The sequence below is a fragment of the Takifugu flavidus genome, chromosome 18 (assembly GCF_003711565.1).
Source record: "Takifugu flavidus isolate HTHZ2018 chromosome 18, ASM371156v2, whole genome shotgun sequence".
Taxonomy (NCBI): Eukaryota; Metazoa; Chordata; class Actinopteri; order Tetraodontiformes; family Tetraodontidae; genus Takifugu; species Takifugu flavidus.
In genome coordinates this window covers 10124018-10137212 of record NC_079537.1, presented here as the reverse complement: position 1 = coordinate 10137212, position 13195 = coordinate 10124018, and the positions used below count along the sequence as shown (strand labels likewise).

General features: G+C 42.2%; 2 protein-coding genes across 5 annotated transcripts; one reads left to right on the top strand and one right to left on the bottom strand.

The window, feature by feature from the left end:
* Positions 1-22: 22 nt before the first annotated feature.
* On the bottom strand, positions 23-3936 carry mlx (MAX dimerization protein MLX). Of its 3 annotated transcripts, none has more exons than XM_057014973.1 (8): positions 3695-3936; positions 2890-2929; positions 2689-2778; positions 2064-2173; positions 1886-1988; positions 1357-1456; positions 1025-1226; positions 23-933 (listed from the first exon to the last, which is right to left on the bottom strand). In XM_057014973.1, the coding sequence occupies exons 1-8, from the start codon at positions 3731-3733 to the stop codon at positions 877-879; spliced, it is 741 nt and encodes a 246-aa protein (XP_056870953.1). In that variant the 5' UTR covers positions 3734-3936; the 3' UTR covers positions 23-876. The 3 variants fall into 3 exon arrangements, with proteins under 3 accessions (XP_056870953.1, XP_056870955.1, XP_056870954.1); XM_057014975.1 differs by having other exon boundaries at positions 2890-3122; positions 3695-3847; XM_057014974.1 differs by having other exon boundaries at positions 2890-2926; positions 3695-3802.
* Positions 3937-4407: 471 nt separating this feature from the next.
* fmnl1a (formin-like 1a) lies at positions 4408-13115 on the top strand. Of its 2 annotated transcripts, XM_057014907.1 has the most exons (25): positions 4410-4905; positions 6841-6924; positions 7081-7167; positions 7260-7333; positions 7560-7643; positions 7729-7875; positions 8026-8131; positions 8252-8328; positions 8409-8502; positions 8774-8848; positions 8933-9043; positions 9197-9346; positions 9439-9540; positions 9809-10436; positions 10519-10643; positions 10739-10938; positions 11023-11257; positions 11337-11405; positions 11478-11558; positions 11755-11884; positions 11963-12126; positions 12205-12306; positions 12385-12483; positions 12591-12705; positions 12783-13115. In XM_057014907.1, exons 1-25 carry the CDS (start codon positions 4735-4737, stop codon positions 12845-12847), a joined length of 3375 nt encoding a protein of 1124 aa, XP_056870887.1. In that variant the 5' UTR covers positions 4410-4734; the 3' UTR covers positions 12848-13115. The 2 variants fall into 2 exon arrangements, with proteins under 2 accessions (XP_056870886.1, XP_056870887.1); XM_057014906.1 differs by having other exon boundaries at positions 4408-4905; positions 11755-12126.
* Positions 13116-13195: the final 80 nt, after the last annotated feature.

Here is a 13195-nt window from a genome sequence, read left to right as displayed (position 1 = left end):
GGAAGAAAACAGGACCCAGGAAGAGGTTTTACAGCCTAGTGGCTGATGACGCAGTAGGATCGTTTAATAAAATCTTTCCAGGAAATCCATAAATTGACAACACAATATTAGCCAATGAATGGTAAACATCAAAACAAGACAGGTTTAACTTACTGAATACTGTAAAACAACGTTGACAAAAAAGCTTTCGATCATATACATGAACATAAAAATGATTTTTAAAAACAAAACAATATACTGGCTGAACAACAAACTTGATTGGTAAAATATGTTAGACTGATCTTCTGAGAGGTTCACAGTCCAAGTCGAGTGACCGTTAGTATTAAACACAACTTCCCTTTTACAACCCATAATAACCCATGGAACTTTACTACTGATAGAAGGCACCAGGTTAGCGTTCAGTATTATAGCACAGCTGCACCAATTCAAAGTAGGTTCCTCACACCAAGCTTGTTTCTCCGGGTATGTGATATGTTGAAGTGGTTTAGCTGATCCACTGTGTGTGTGTGTGTTTACATTTTATGTGCATTAATAATACAGGTGAAACCCCGATGAGGGTGGAACTGATCTGGAAAAGGGCAATAGGGTTCTCCAACCTGCATTCATTCCATACAGCCGCTTTCCTTTGCATTTCTTAGTGGAACAAAAATCAACGCTCAGCAGGATAAAGCAACAAATGTATCATTAGAGGCGTTGGGAGCAGCCCAACGCGATAGGTTCCCCTTTCTGCCCGGCGTGGAGGCGGTTTTTGCTCCACTCACCGAGACAGTGAAGAGATGAGGTCAGTGTGACAGAGTGCGACTTCAGGTTGACTCGAAGAGGTCAGAGCAAGCCCAAAATCAGGTTTGGGGAGGCAAGTCCAGAGGTTTCACTCCATTAATAAAGCTGGCCGTTGAGCTGCCGCAGCACGCCGAGCACAAACTCCTTCAGTGTCTGGAAGAAGACCACGAGATGCAGACAAAGACGTTAACATAAACACAGCCCCTTGGCTTATATATGCACATTACATAAGAACACTGGTCACCTGAGGTTTGCAGTGCTCCTCGATCCAGCTGAAGACGCAGGCAGACAGCTCCTGGAAACTGCTGACTGAGACAGAAGTGCTGAAGGACTGAAATAAAGAATCCATGATGCTCTGAAAGATGCTGAACTTGATCTGGTCAGACACCTGGTTCTCTCCTTGCTGCGGATTGTTCTGGTGGGCCTTTACTATGTGTTCATAGTTCCTATGAGGAGATGTGGACCGTTACACAAAACAGCGGACCCAAACAACATTTAAGCTATTTTGGTTTGACGGCCGGTCCTGCTATTATTTTTAATTCATGCAGAACTGCTCGGGATTAGGCTTTGTCTCACGTTTTCATGATCTTTAAGGCCATCACTTCTTTCCTTAGTACAGAAACTTCCTCTTCTTGTTTCTTTTTCTCTTTATGAAGAAAATGGATGTAGTCGATCGCTGGAATCACAAAACAAACAGGATTTGGTCACAGTTGGGATTCCTTTTTATCTTCCACAGGATGCTTCGTCACAATGATCTCTAATGCACCAACCACATGCTGTTATGTTCTCTAACATTTTTATTTACTACTGACTATGACTTAAAGCTGAGTTTCTGGTAAGGCAGAGGTGGATTTTCTCCCAGGAGTTACAGGGTCTCAGACGTCTGTATGGCCCAGCAGGAGATGGAGCCAGGCCTCTACAGCTCTGTATGGCCATCCTAATGAGTCTAGTACATCTGAACTGTTGTGAATCGTTGTTGAAGACATTATGCCAACACAATAATTGCTCTGATGCTATAAAATAAATGACTTTTGTGGTGAAGATATAGTGATACAACGTTGTGTTGACCATCATTCATTCTGGTGACAGGAACAATATAACTTACTTTTCTGCAGGACTGTAGCTTTGCTGATCTTCTGTGCTCCCATTGCAAACTCAGACTGCTGCTGGCAGGTTGGTACGATGGACTGGAGGTCATCGTAGCCTTTCTGAGGTTTTATAATAGTCTTTCTTATATAAATAAAAAATAAAAAAGGGGATGCACTTGTATAGAAAAGCTTTACCTTGATGGCATCCCTCCTCTTCTGCTCCGCCTGGGTGTGTGCTTGCCTTCGACGGTCTTTATACGAGTCTTTATATGAGGTCTCATGTCTGTAGTCGCTGTCTTCATCATCTATTTAAGAATATTGACAACAAATGCACGTCTCACCATTAACTATGGCATACATGAACTGAGCAACTAAAAAAAACACACAAATGGGTTATTTGTTGTTTAATATTTCAACAGAAAATTACAATTTTGCACATTTTGGTTTGCTAATTATTATATGAAAGAATATGATTGGGGATATCTATGTATATATAGGCATTATAGGCAAAATCTATATACAGCAAAGACGCAAATGAACCCGTAGATTATTACAACTGTCGTTACCCTGATTATTACAAAAGACGATTAACAGTTCTGTATGTTTAAGGTATGATTAAAAAAGGCAGGAAAAGAAAAAAATAACCCCGTATAAAGCTCTGCAGTTTATTGTGCTGGGTCATTATTAGCACTGGTGTTAAAATAAACTAAGATGTCAATTATTCTTTTTCTTTGTCCACAATTAAAATGTGCAAAAAACCCACAAATGCAACAAAGTTTCCTTCTAGACAGTGAATAATGTCAGAAATGTGAAGAGACACCTGTATTTGGTACCGAGGATGCACTGGTAGAGCCGATGCTGTTGGCTCTGGACACAACTGTAGCCCGCTTGGATGTTTCAGCAAAGAAACCTGTGAAGCAAGAAGGCTGATGTCTGACACCAATCGCTCAATCTTCACCAACACAAAGCCAAGATAATGAAGTTCTTGGGGAAAAAGTCGACAAACTGGCTGAATACTTACTGGGGTCAAAGCCGCCGTCACTGAACGCACCATCGGTCTGCTGAGCCATCGCCAGACCGCAGCCCAGGAAAATGGGAAGAAACGTGTTGTTGATGGGATAAGTACAAACCCCCAGAGCCAAAAATACAACCAAAGACCAAGAACTAGGCTGGCTGGTAAACACGAGGATCTCCTACTGAGCTTTGGCCTGGTTTGAATCGTGAATTGGACCGTTTATGTCGGCCAAATTATCCCTGCAAACACAATTCAGCGGTTTGTTCTGGGGCATCGCGACAATACAACGTTTTTGCCAATAAGGGCAAGAAAATGACGTTAGAAATGAAAGTTGCCTTCTTGCTGATGTGCAAATACATTGTTACGGTACGCAATATAATTTGATATTGGGATTGCTTCAGAACCGGAACTACCCATCTGATCTCACGCATTTATTGCTGATTGGAGTGAAAACGTGACATCTTATCGAGAACTACACAAACTAAGACGTCGGGATTTAATCCTCTGGAATAACTGTAAAACTAGTTATTTAAAAAAAATAACACACATCTAAAACGACCCATTTTCGGTGCCTGCACGCCTATTTTAAGCCAAATGTGCACAAGCGATCGCCCCGGCGTTTTGTTTACTTTCCTTACATTAGCAAACGTCACTTGGCTAACGTTAGCCGTCGAGCTAACAAAGCCACGTTACACCATTTATAAACATTTTCAACTTTTGTAAAAATGAAATTTGTCACTTAATACTTGTGTCACGTTCGAAACTGTTTCTTCATTTTTAAATAATATGAAACCTAATAACTGGTACGTACTTTCCAGTGCTCCTCTGGCGACGTCGTCGGATCCGTCATTTTGGAATGCTGTGTAAGAGTGCTGCGTTCGTGCACCACGTAACTTATTCTCAAAGGAAAAAGTAATCACTTAATATAAAACCAGTAACAAAATCAAGAGGTTATGACGAAGTAGAATTAATTAAAGAGTATGTGTTTTAAAAATCTACGGACTTTTGGAGTTTTAATTTATGTGTTTGTTTGTCAGTTTGTATTTAAGAAGTATAATTTCCAAGCCAAACTTAGAGGCAGCACCGATAATTCTGGCTGGGCGTAACTGTGACCACAGCGTGGCGCTGTTGCACAGTCGATATCAACGTGTTAATGAATTCAAAAACTAAATGAAATACCACACCAAAACCCAGCTTTTAGAAAAGGGAAATTGTGGTATAATCTTCAAACATACGCATCAAGAGCTCAAGTGGAGTAAAAACTGAATCATTAAAAGTCAGAAAGTAATGTACTCTTTTTTAAATGTTTCATATGCATCTTGCTTGGCTAGAGCACTGCTTAAAAACTGATTGAATTCAGGTGTAGTATATTTTAGTTTCACCTTCATTTACTTAGTAGATGCAATGTTTATCTTTAACTGTGGTTGCTGTCATGCATAGGAAGTTACTCTTCTGCTTTTGTGGTTAGTCTGTTACGGAGTGTCACCCTCCCTTCTCCTTCCTCTCACAGTGCACACACTTAAAAGAGTTTGTCACCTACTGGAGAATACAGTGACATTTAGGTGCAACAGGCACCACAAGGCTTGGACTTTTTTCAGAAGCCCTTGTTGACTCAGTGACATATTGATAGAACAGAAATGAGTAGTGAGAATTTTTTTTCATCATACATTTTATTGTAAGGAGCACAGAAGATTTAGTACAAACGAGTCTTCATGATCTCAGATCTGGCGGGGAAAAAGTTTGGTTTGTTTCAGATTTAGAGTGACCACTTTGTCACTCTACATACGCCGATTTTTTCGGAAACGTTGTTTATGTAAAGCTTTCCTCCTGGATTACTTGTGGAGATTAGTGATGGGGAATGCGGCTGCAGGAGGCCTCGAGCAAGAAACAGCTGAGAACTCAGCTGGGACCACTTCAGGAATGGGTGACCCTGCTCAGTTCTTCCAGAAGAAGCAGCCAGCTCCCCCAAAACTGCCCATGCCCCCAGAGGAGGAGCTGGAGGAGCGCTTCAATTTAGTCCTGGTGAGTAATTGGCATTTTCTTAACATAAAACTTAGTTCCAAGATGTTCAGCCTGAAATTACAATGAAATATGCATCATTTTGTATAATACACACTTTCAGCATGTCATTACATTGTGTTTTGCACATTAATCAATCAATTAATCTTTTTTTTTTTTTTAAATGCACACAAACACATACATTTTTTTCTGATTCATCAACATTCACATTCCCCATTTTCTGCACTGACAGATTTAAAAATGTCACATGAAGATTATCTTGATGTGTTTCGGGGCAGGCAGCTGACTTTAGGGGGAAGTTGAGCAACATACATTCAAACAAGTCTATGAGACCGGAAAGTAACAGTTTCTCCATTCTGTCAAAATTTGGAAACCACATTTGATTAACTGTAAAACTGATAAATTATCTGAGTAAAAACACTCAGTTAAACACCATGAAGTGCATTTGGATTTACACATTTAAAAAAAATCCTCCCACAAACACGTCTAAAAGATGCTGACACAGTGAAGCATGGAGATGTTCCATTAGCGAATAATTGGCATTAATGGGACTAATTTTTAGTTTTAGCCGGTCTGCCTGTAGGTTGGTTATTTAACAATTAGTGATGATGCACCAGTATAGGGCTCAGATGCTGATGACCTTCCATTCTCTAATGATATACTATTTTAATGAGAGAGCATTCCGTTCTTGAAAGAAACGATGAACGGCACACACAATAAAAAACAAATACAGTGAGAATGACAGTTCTGCCATTAATGATTGCAGGGAAAGGGGGGTATTTGTAATTGAGCTGTTGAAAATGTTTTTTTCAAATTTCGATGTTACTGCCTCTAAAATACCAACCAAAGCTATTTTATGTCTCCAAGAGAGGGGGGAAAAAGCAATGACCTCACTTCCTCTTTTGAAAAACAACAAACACAACTTCAACAAACTGTTCAGGGATAAGTTTAGGGTTATACTACATACATGTTTTTTGGCTTGTTTTATTTTTATTTTAAAAAAGAAAGCAAAAAAAAACCCAACAACAGGCAAAATGGGGTTATTACCACTAAGAAAACCCACAACGACACCCCACCCATGCTCTGCACCTCTCTGGAGGCTAAAAAGGCGCCATTTCCGTTACTGACTCTATTTTCATTAGCTGGCTAACGCAGTAGATCAGAGACAAGGCTGAGCTACACCGCAACAGTGTTTTTAAAATGATAACTTTATACAGACTGTAGAATAACATTAAATTACAGCTAAAATAGTATGCCTTTAATTAAAAGTGTTGTTCGTTTGAATGACTGGATAACTGGAGGCACTTCTTTCTTCAAAATAATATTATTAAAACACATTTATGACATTTTTAAAATTTGATTTATAAGACTCAGTCGGGCGATGTAGGTCAGCTCTGGCCCAATAATAATTACATTGTATAAGAGCCTTTTTATTATATAGCTTCAGCACATGTAGTCACTTTCAGCCTAATTTTCCATTTCGGGAGGTTGAGCCTGAAACTAAAGGGCGTGGAAGTGGAAGTCGGTTCATGCTGTATCTGTTTAAAAGTGTCCCGCAGTGAGGTTTCATAGGCCTGTTCAGCAAGCCATGTGGCAATGCACAATTTTATTTATCTTAGAATAAACATTCAAAGAGAAGAAAACAGCATCCTTTCATTTAGATCCAAATATGTCACCGGTTGTGCTGACAACAGTATCTACTGACAACCATCGATAAAAGATGTAAACACTGAGTCATATTTACTTCCGGCAGGCCTTGGAGACCTCCTGCATCAGTAAGAAATTGTATTTTGTGGTTACATAGATTTGAATACTGTTGCAGAAAGAAAATGGAATACTTGCCTATGGTAACGGAAAGCATGTTTTCTTTTAATTTCACCATGGTGACACCAGGCATATAAAAGTTTGCTCACATTTGACTATCTCTCGGTCTTTCAGAGCTCCATGAACCTGCCTCCAGATAAACTGAAGCTGTTGAGTCAATATGACAATGAAAAAAAGTGGGAATTAGTCTGTGATCAGGTAAGGATTCACACAGAAGCGGCCGAGAGCCGTAAAGCCTCCGTGTTTCCGTGGCAGCAGGTGATGTCAGGAAAGCTACCGAGGGCACTTTCAGTCCGAGTGACTGCTGTAGAGGAGTTAATGTGTCTGTAAATCTCTGCTCATCTCGTCCTAAAGGAGCGTTTCCAGGTCAAGAGCCCTCCATCCACTTACCTGACTAAAATCAAGAGCTTCTACCAAGACCAAGGAGGAGTACCACGGAGGGTCAGTGTCACGTAAAAGCATCCTTTCAAATACGACATTCTCATGTTTCCACATGCACAGTGCTGCCATGAGACCCATTCTTCTGTGTTTAGCTGAAGAAACGCATCCAAGAGGCCACCCAGGTCCTCAAAGATCTGGAGATATCTCTTCGCACCAACCACATCGGGTGTGTAGGTCATGGCAGCGTTGGCCACTTGTGATATATTCATTGTACATTCATGTAGATGTCAATTTCTACATCTTAGATAACTCTACACATTACCATTAGCTTACTATAGTCAATGGAAAATTGGTTGAAATGTTTATACGAGGACTACCTGAATGCATCAGACCAATTAAGATGGTTTGCTGAGTAAAACTATTCTTTGACATTTATTTTACATCTACTTTAGTTGGGCTCAGGAGTTCCTCGATGAGAAAAACAACGGCTTGGATGTTCTGGTGGAATACTTGTCCCACGCACAAAGTGATGCCTCGTGAGTATCTGAAGGATGGGAGCAGATTCTTCGAAATAAAAGTTTTTATCACTGGTTGATGATTAATGTTGTCCAAATTCTGTAGGTTTGAAGTGGAGAGCGTTGAAAATGGTGGCACCATTTCAGACAGAGCAAAATCACCAGATAGGTCAGTGGAAGACTTGACCAAGAGTTCCAGCAGCTCCCACTCATCGTATGGGATGAGCAGAGCGGCTCGTGCGCTGACTGTAAGGTAAGAACTGCAACCATGTTTGCCTGAATGTGGAACGTCTAGTTAATTAACTATCTATGGACGTTACAGACCAATAAATGTATCATGATTAATACCAAATACCTTAGTTCTAGAGATTGTTATTGCTGTATTTATATCATCCCTTTCCAGATTAAGCTCAACTCTAGGGAACAAGATCTATAAGAAGTCCAGTTCCAGTCAGAGGGATGACGTACACGTCTGTATCATGTGCTTACGAGCTATAATGAACTACCAGGTACAGACACTTTTGCTTTAACAGGATCAGAAATGCCACTAAAAGTGTGTTATCAGAAGACCACGAATCTGCCGCTAGCTAATTTTAATGTCTATTATGCTAAATAACGCCTATTTCTAGTCTGGATTCAACCTGGTGATGAGTCATCCCCGCTGCGTGAATGAGATCACGCTCAGTCTCTACAGCAGAAATCCCAGGTGAGCACACCAAAGGATGGAAACACCTGTGTTGTCAGCCCACCTGAGTATATATCTTATCTTTCCATTCCATTCTACAGAACCAAAGCCCTGGTTCTGGAGCTGCTGGCAGCAGTGTGTCTCGTCAGAGGAGGGCACGACATCATTCTTTCGGCTTTTGACAACTTTAAAGAGGTGAAATAAGTCTAGCCTTAAACTTCCTACGTGGCTGTCATTTGACATTTGGTTGCCTCATACTTCCGTTATTGACTCACAGCTTGCGTGAGACATCACCCCCCCCCCCCCCTCCCCACATGGAATGTGGGCACATGTCATAAAGTCATGCATTTGAGTTCAAGAAATAGTCAATAGAAAAGTGCAGTATTGAAATGTTCATTTCCACTTCTAATCGTCTGCACTCTTGCCTCCCTTATTTAAAAAAATATGCATATATTTTTTCTGTCAGGTGAGCAAAGAAAAGAACCGCTTCGAAAAGCTAATGGAGTACTTCATCAACGACGACAGCAACATTGACTTCATGGTAGGCTGAAGATTTTATGCCCGACATCTTAACAGAATAAAAGGAGCCTCAGATAAACTGACTTATCTGTTACTGTGTCTCCAGGTAGCCTGCATGCAGTTCATAAACATTGTCGTCCATTCAGTGGAGAACATGAACTTCCGTGTTCACCTGCAGTACGAGTTCACCCACCTGGGATTAGACACGTATCTACAGGTTAGTCCACTAAACCCTCAGGCATGAGACCCTTACTGTACATCCTCTGTCTGCAGACCACCACACAGCATTCAGATCATTAACGGTTTAAAACTGTTAATGACACTTCTGCCTTTATGATGTTGTTATATTTGATCTAAATCTCCCGAATAGAATTTGAAGGAAACAGAGAGCGAGAAGCTGCATGTCCAGATCCAAGCGTACATGGACAACGTGTTGGACGTCGGTGCCCTGTTGGAAGACGCTGAAAACAAAGGAGGGATGTTGGATCATGTGGACGATCTGCAGGATCACAACATACAGGTCAGCCCCCCCCCCATAAATAAATAAATAGAGTGGCCATGAGCAGGAAGAGGCCTCATTTGTTGTGTTAAATCCATTTTTATGTGCTGTAGCTGAATGCACGGCTTGAGGAGATCCAGAAGCAGGCTGCAGAGAGGATATCTGAACTTGAGACTCAGCTCATGCAGGCCACCAAGGAGACAGAGCTGCTCAAAGTAAGTGCTGCTTGACACATATTTAATAAGTTCAATGGCAAAAGTGATGATTTGAAGGTGACTAAAAAGCGACTAAAAATAATGAAAAGAGTGGCGATTCATTTGGTTTTGACGTAGCGTGGAATTGAAATCTAGAATAAAGTCAGTATGGAGATTTAGGAATTTTAGGAATTAATTTAGGAATAGATCTGAGCACATTTTTATAATCCCTTTTTACCATTCGAATCTTGGTAAAAAGGTGTCATTCTGTCAACTCTGTCGATAACAGGAAAGCTTGCGAGAATCCTGCTCCCAGGTTGCTGGATTACAGCAGAGAGAAAGAGAGCGAGAGCTGGACAGGGAGAGGGAGAAGGACCGGGAGCGTTTGAGCGCCTCCACCCCTCAAGATTCATCAGAGCTGGAGCAGAAGATCCAGGAGCTGCAGGATAAGGGCCTGATCCGCCTGAGACACAGCGCGTCTGGTGGGCTGGACATCGAGGTCGTACCGGTTACAGTGGTTGAATATGTCCAGCTTCCGGCCTCGACCACCCAGGCCGGCCCTCCGGACTTTGAACCCAAGGATCCATCGGTCAGCCTTCCAACCTCTACCCCTCCACCACCACCACCTCCACCGCCACCTCCCCCTCCTTGTATTCCAGGAAGTAGTCGCTCTCCTGCCCTAGGTTCCGATGTTTGTGATTCTGTTCCTCCCCCTCCACCTGCTGTTGGAGGAATTCTACCACCTCCACCTCCACCTCCGCCTCCCCCTCCACCTGCTGTTGGAGGAATTCCACCACCTCCACCTCCTCCTCCTCCGTCTGGTGCAGGACCACCACCACCCCCTCCTCCACCAGGTTTAGGACCTCCACCTATAGGGGGCATCCCACCTGCTCCAGGAGCACCAAACACACCGTCTGGTAGGTTGGATAGAAAGAATATAAAGACCAGTCATGAGTTCTCAGTAACAATGAACCCGTTGTGGATTCTCTCTTCCAATAGGACTTAAAATCAAAAAGCCCATTCAGACCAAGTTCAAGATGCCGCTGCTAAACTGGCAGACCTTAAAACCAACCCAGGTGAAAGACACTGTCTTCAATGAACTGGATGATGAGCAGGTCCTAGGGGTAAGATAAAGATTCCGATGACACATTGTCTCTTAAAAACAGCCATTTAAATAATTTTTTATCTTCACCTGCTGATAATTCTGCCTCTCAATCAGGAGTTGAATATGGACGTATTTGAAGAACTCTTCAAGACCAGAGCCCAGGGTAACACAGCAGACTTGACAAAAATTAAGAAGGCGTCCAAGAAGGCACCGAGCAAGACGTCTCTGATTGACCAAAATAAGTCCAAGAATCTGGCCATCACCTTACGCAAGGGTGGCATGACTCCATCTGCTATCTGCACTGCCATCGAGACGTACGTTCTTCATCCTGTTCATTCCTGAGCCATGTTCCTCTCTGTCTCCCACACAAATCTGTGAAAATCTGCTTTTGTTTGCAGGTATGACCAGCAGTCCTTGTCTATAGAGTTTCTAGAACTCCTTGAGCACTTCATACCATCAGACTTTGAGCTTAAGTTGCTTGTTAACTATGAGAAGGACGGGCGTCCTCTGGAGGAGCTGACGAACGAAGACCAATTTATGTTAAGTTTCGGGAAGATTCCTCGTCTGAGACAGAGAATAAACACCCTCACATTCATGGGCAACTTCCCAGACATCGTCAAACGCCTGCAGCCGGTCGGTCTTCCCAGAGCTATCGTGACCTTTGACCTGAGCTGATGAAACTAAACGTACTGACTTCTTTCTGTAATCGCAGCAACTGAACTCCATCATAGCTGCGTCCATGTCCATCAAGTCTTCCAGCAAACTGAAAAAGATCTTAGAAGTAAGTGAATAACAATGCTACACACACCAAATGGTGCCTTTTCATAATGACCTGGACCTTTTCTCCTTTCAGATTATTCTCGCTTTTGGCAACTACATGAACAGCAGTAAGAAGGGTGCAGTTTATGGTTTTCGACTGCAGAGTCTGGACCTTGTAAGTATACATTTGACACCGATGTTCAGTTAAAATCATGTCTCTTTTTATAAATCTCAACTGGCATCCGAGGTTAAAATAAATGAGAGATTTAGTTCGCTTGCGTTTTTGTATTATACGGATTTATTCTGGTTAGCTAAAATGGACATATATAACAGTCATTCACATCGAACTCTGCTCTCCCTCCACAATATAGCTGCTGGAGACCAAGTCCACCGACCGCTCTCAGACTCTTCTCCACTTCATCACCACCATCATACAGGACAAATACAAAGACCTGGAAAACTTCCATACGGAGCTGCACTTTGTAGATAAGGCAGCTTTAGGTACAAAACCAGACTCTCCTGGTCCTGCAGTGTCTCTATGTGGGGAGTGGTACCAACTCAATTCTGTTTCTTTCAAAGTGTCATTGGACGGCCTCCTTCAGGACATCCGTTCACTAGAACGGGGGATGGAAATGGCCAAAAAGGAATTCCTCGTGCAGGATGACAACACGGTGTTGAAGGACTTTATCAAAACCAACAGTGAGATTCTGGAAACTTTGACCAAAGACAGCAAGACGGCGCAGGTTAGTCTGCAACCTGGCATCAAGTCAAAACTGTGGTCAGCTCTTTTGTTTCACGCTTCCGTGTCGCTCTCTGTTCAGGAGGCCTACGGTTCTGCGGTGGAGTATTTTGGGGAGAATCCCAAAACTACACAGCCGGCCATGTTTTTCCCAATATTTGGACGCTTCGTAAAGGCCTATAAGGTGGGTGGGTGGGTGGTTTGGAGGTTGATTAATCATTTTTGATATGGTCATTGCAGCATGTTGGTTTATTGAGAACAGACAGTGCAGCAAGAGCTTGAGCAGAAGAAGAAAATGGAGAGCCAGAGTCAAGAGGGAACTCAGCCATCATCGTCTCCAAACAAGGCTGGAGGACAAAAGGTACTGCTATGATTGATGGCTCACATATACAGAAGCTGAGACGCTGCGAAACCACCTTAAATTTATGGAACAGGATTTTTCTTCTAAAAAGAGTGATTTTGTTCTAGGGACCTGCGATGCCTAAGATGCCCCAGATGGACCTGATAGCAGAGCTGAAAAAGAGGCAGGTGAAGCCTCAGGTACGCGAGGGCAAGGACGGCGCCCTGGAGGACATCATCACAGGTAACGTGGCGCATTATTTTACCCGTGACGCCTGTTTGCTCTGCTGCTGAAATTCACACATTTTTGCGATGCCTCAGATTTGAGAAACACACCATACAGGAGAACAGATGGTCGCCGACCGGCTCAGCGCCAGGACACTTGAGCTGCTTCTGGACTGTGGACAAACTCCCGAACACACAGAATAACAAACTTTAAACTGGTCTGTACATACACAGAAAACATATATATAATAACTGCATTTTATATATACAGTATATATACACATTTTCTGTGTAAATAGAATTTAGGTATTTTTTTCAGTTAAAAAAAAAAGCATCCCTGTAGTGCCAAGTGGTTTTGTATTCACATTTAGAGTTCAGTCATGAAAATGATATTATTTTGAAATAAAAAAAAAATTCTGTACAAAATAAGTTGTCCTCTCCATCTGTGAGCTTAAAGCACGTCAATCAAGTAAAACGCTGCCACCAAAAAGGAAAATCGGACATCACGA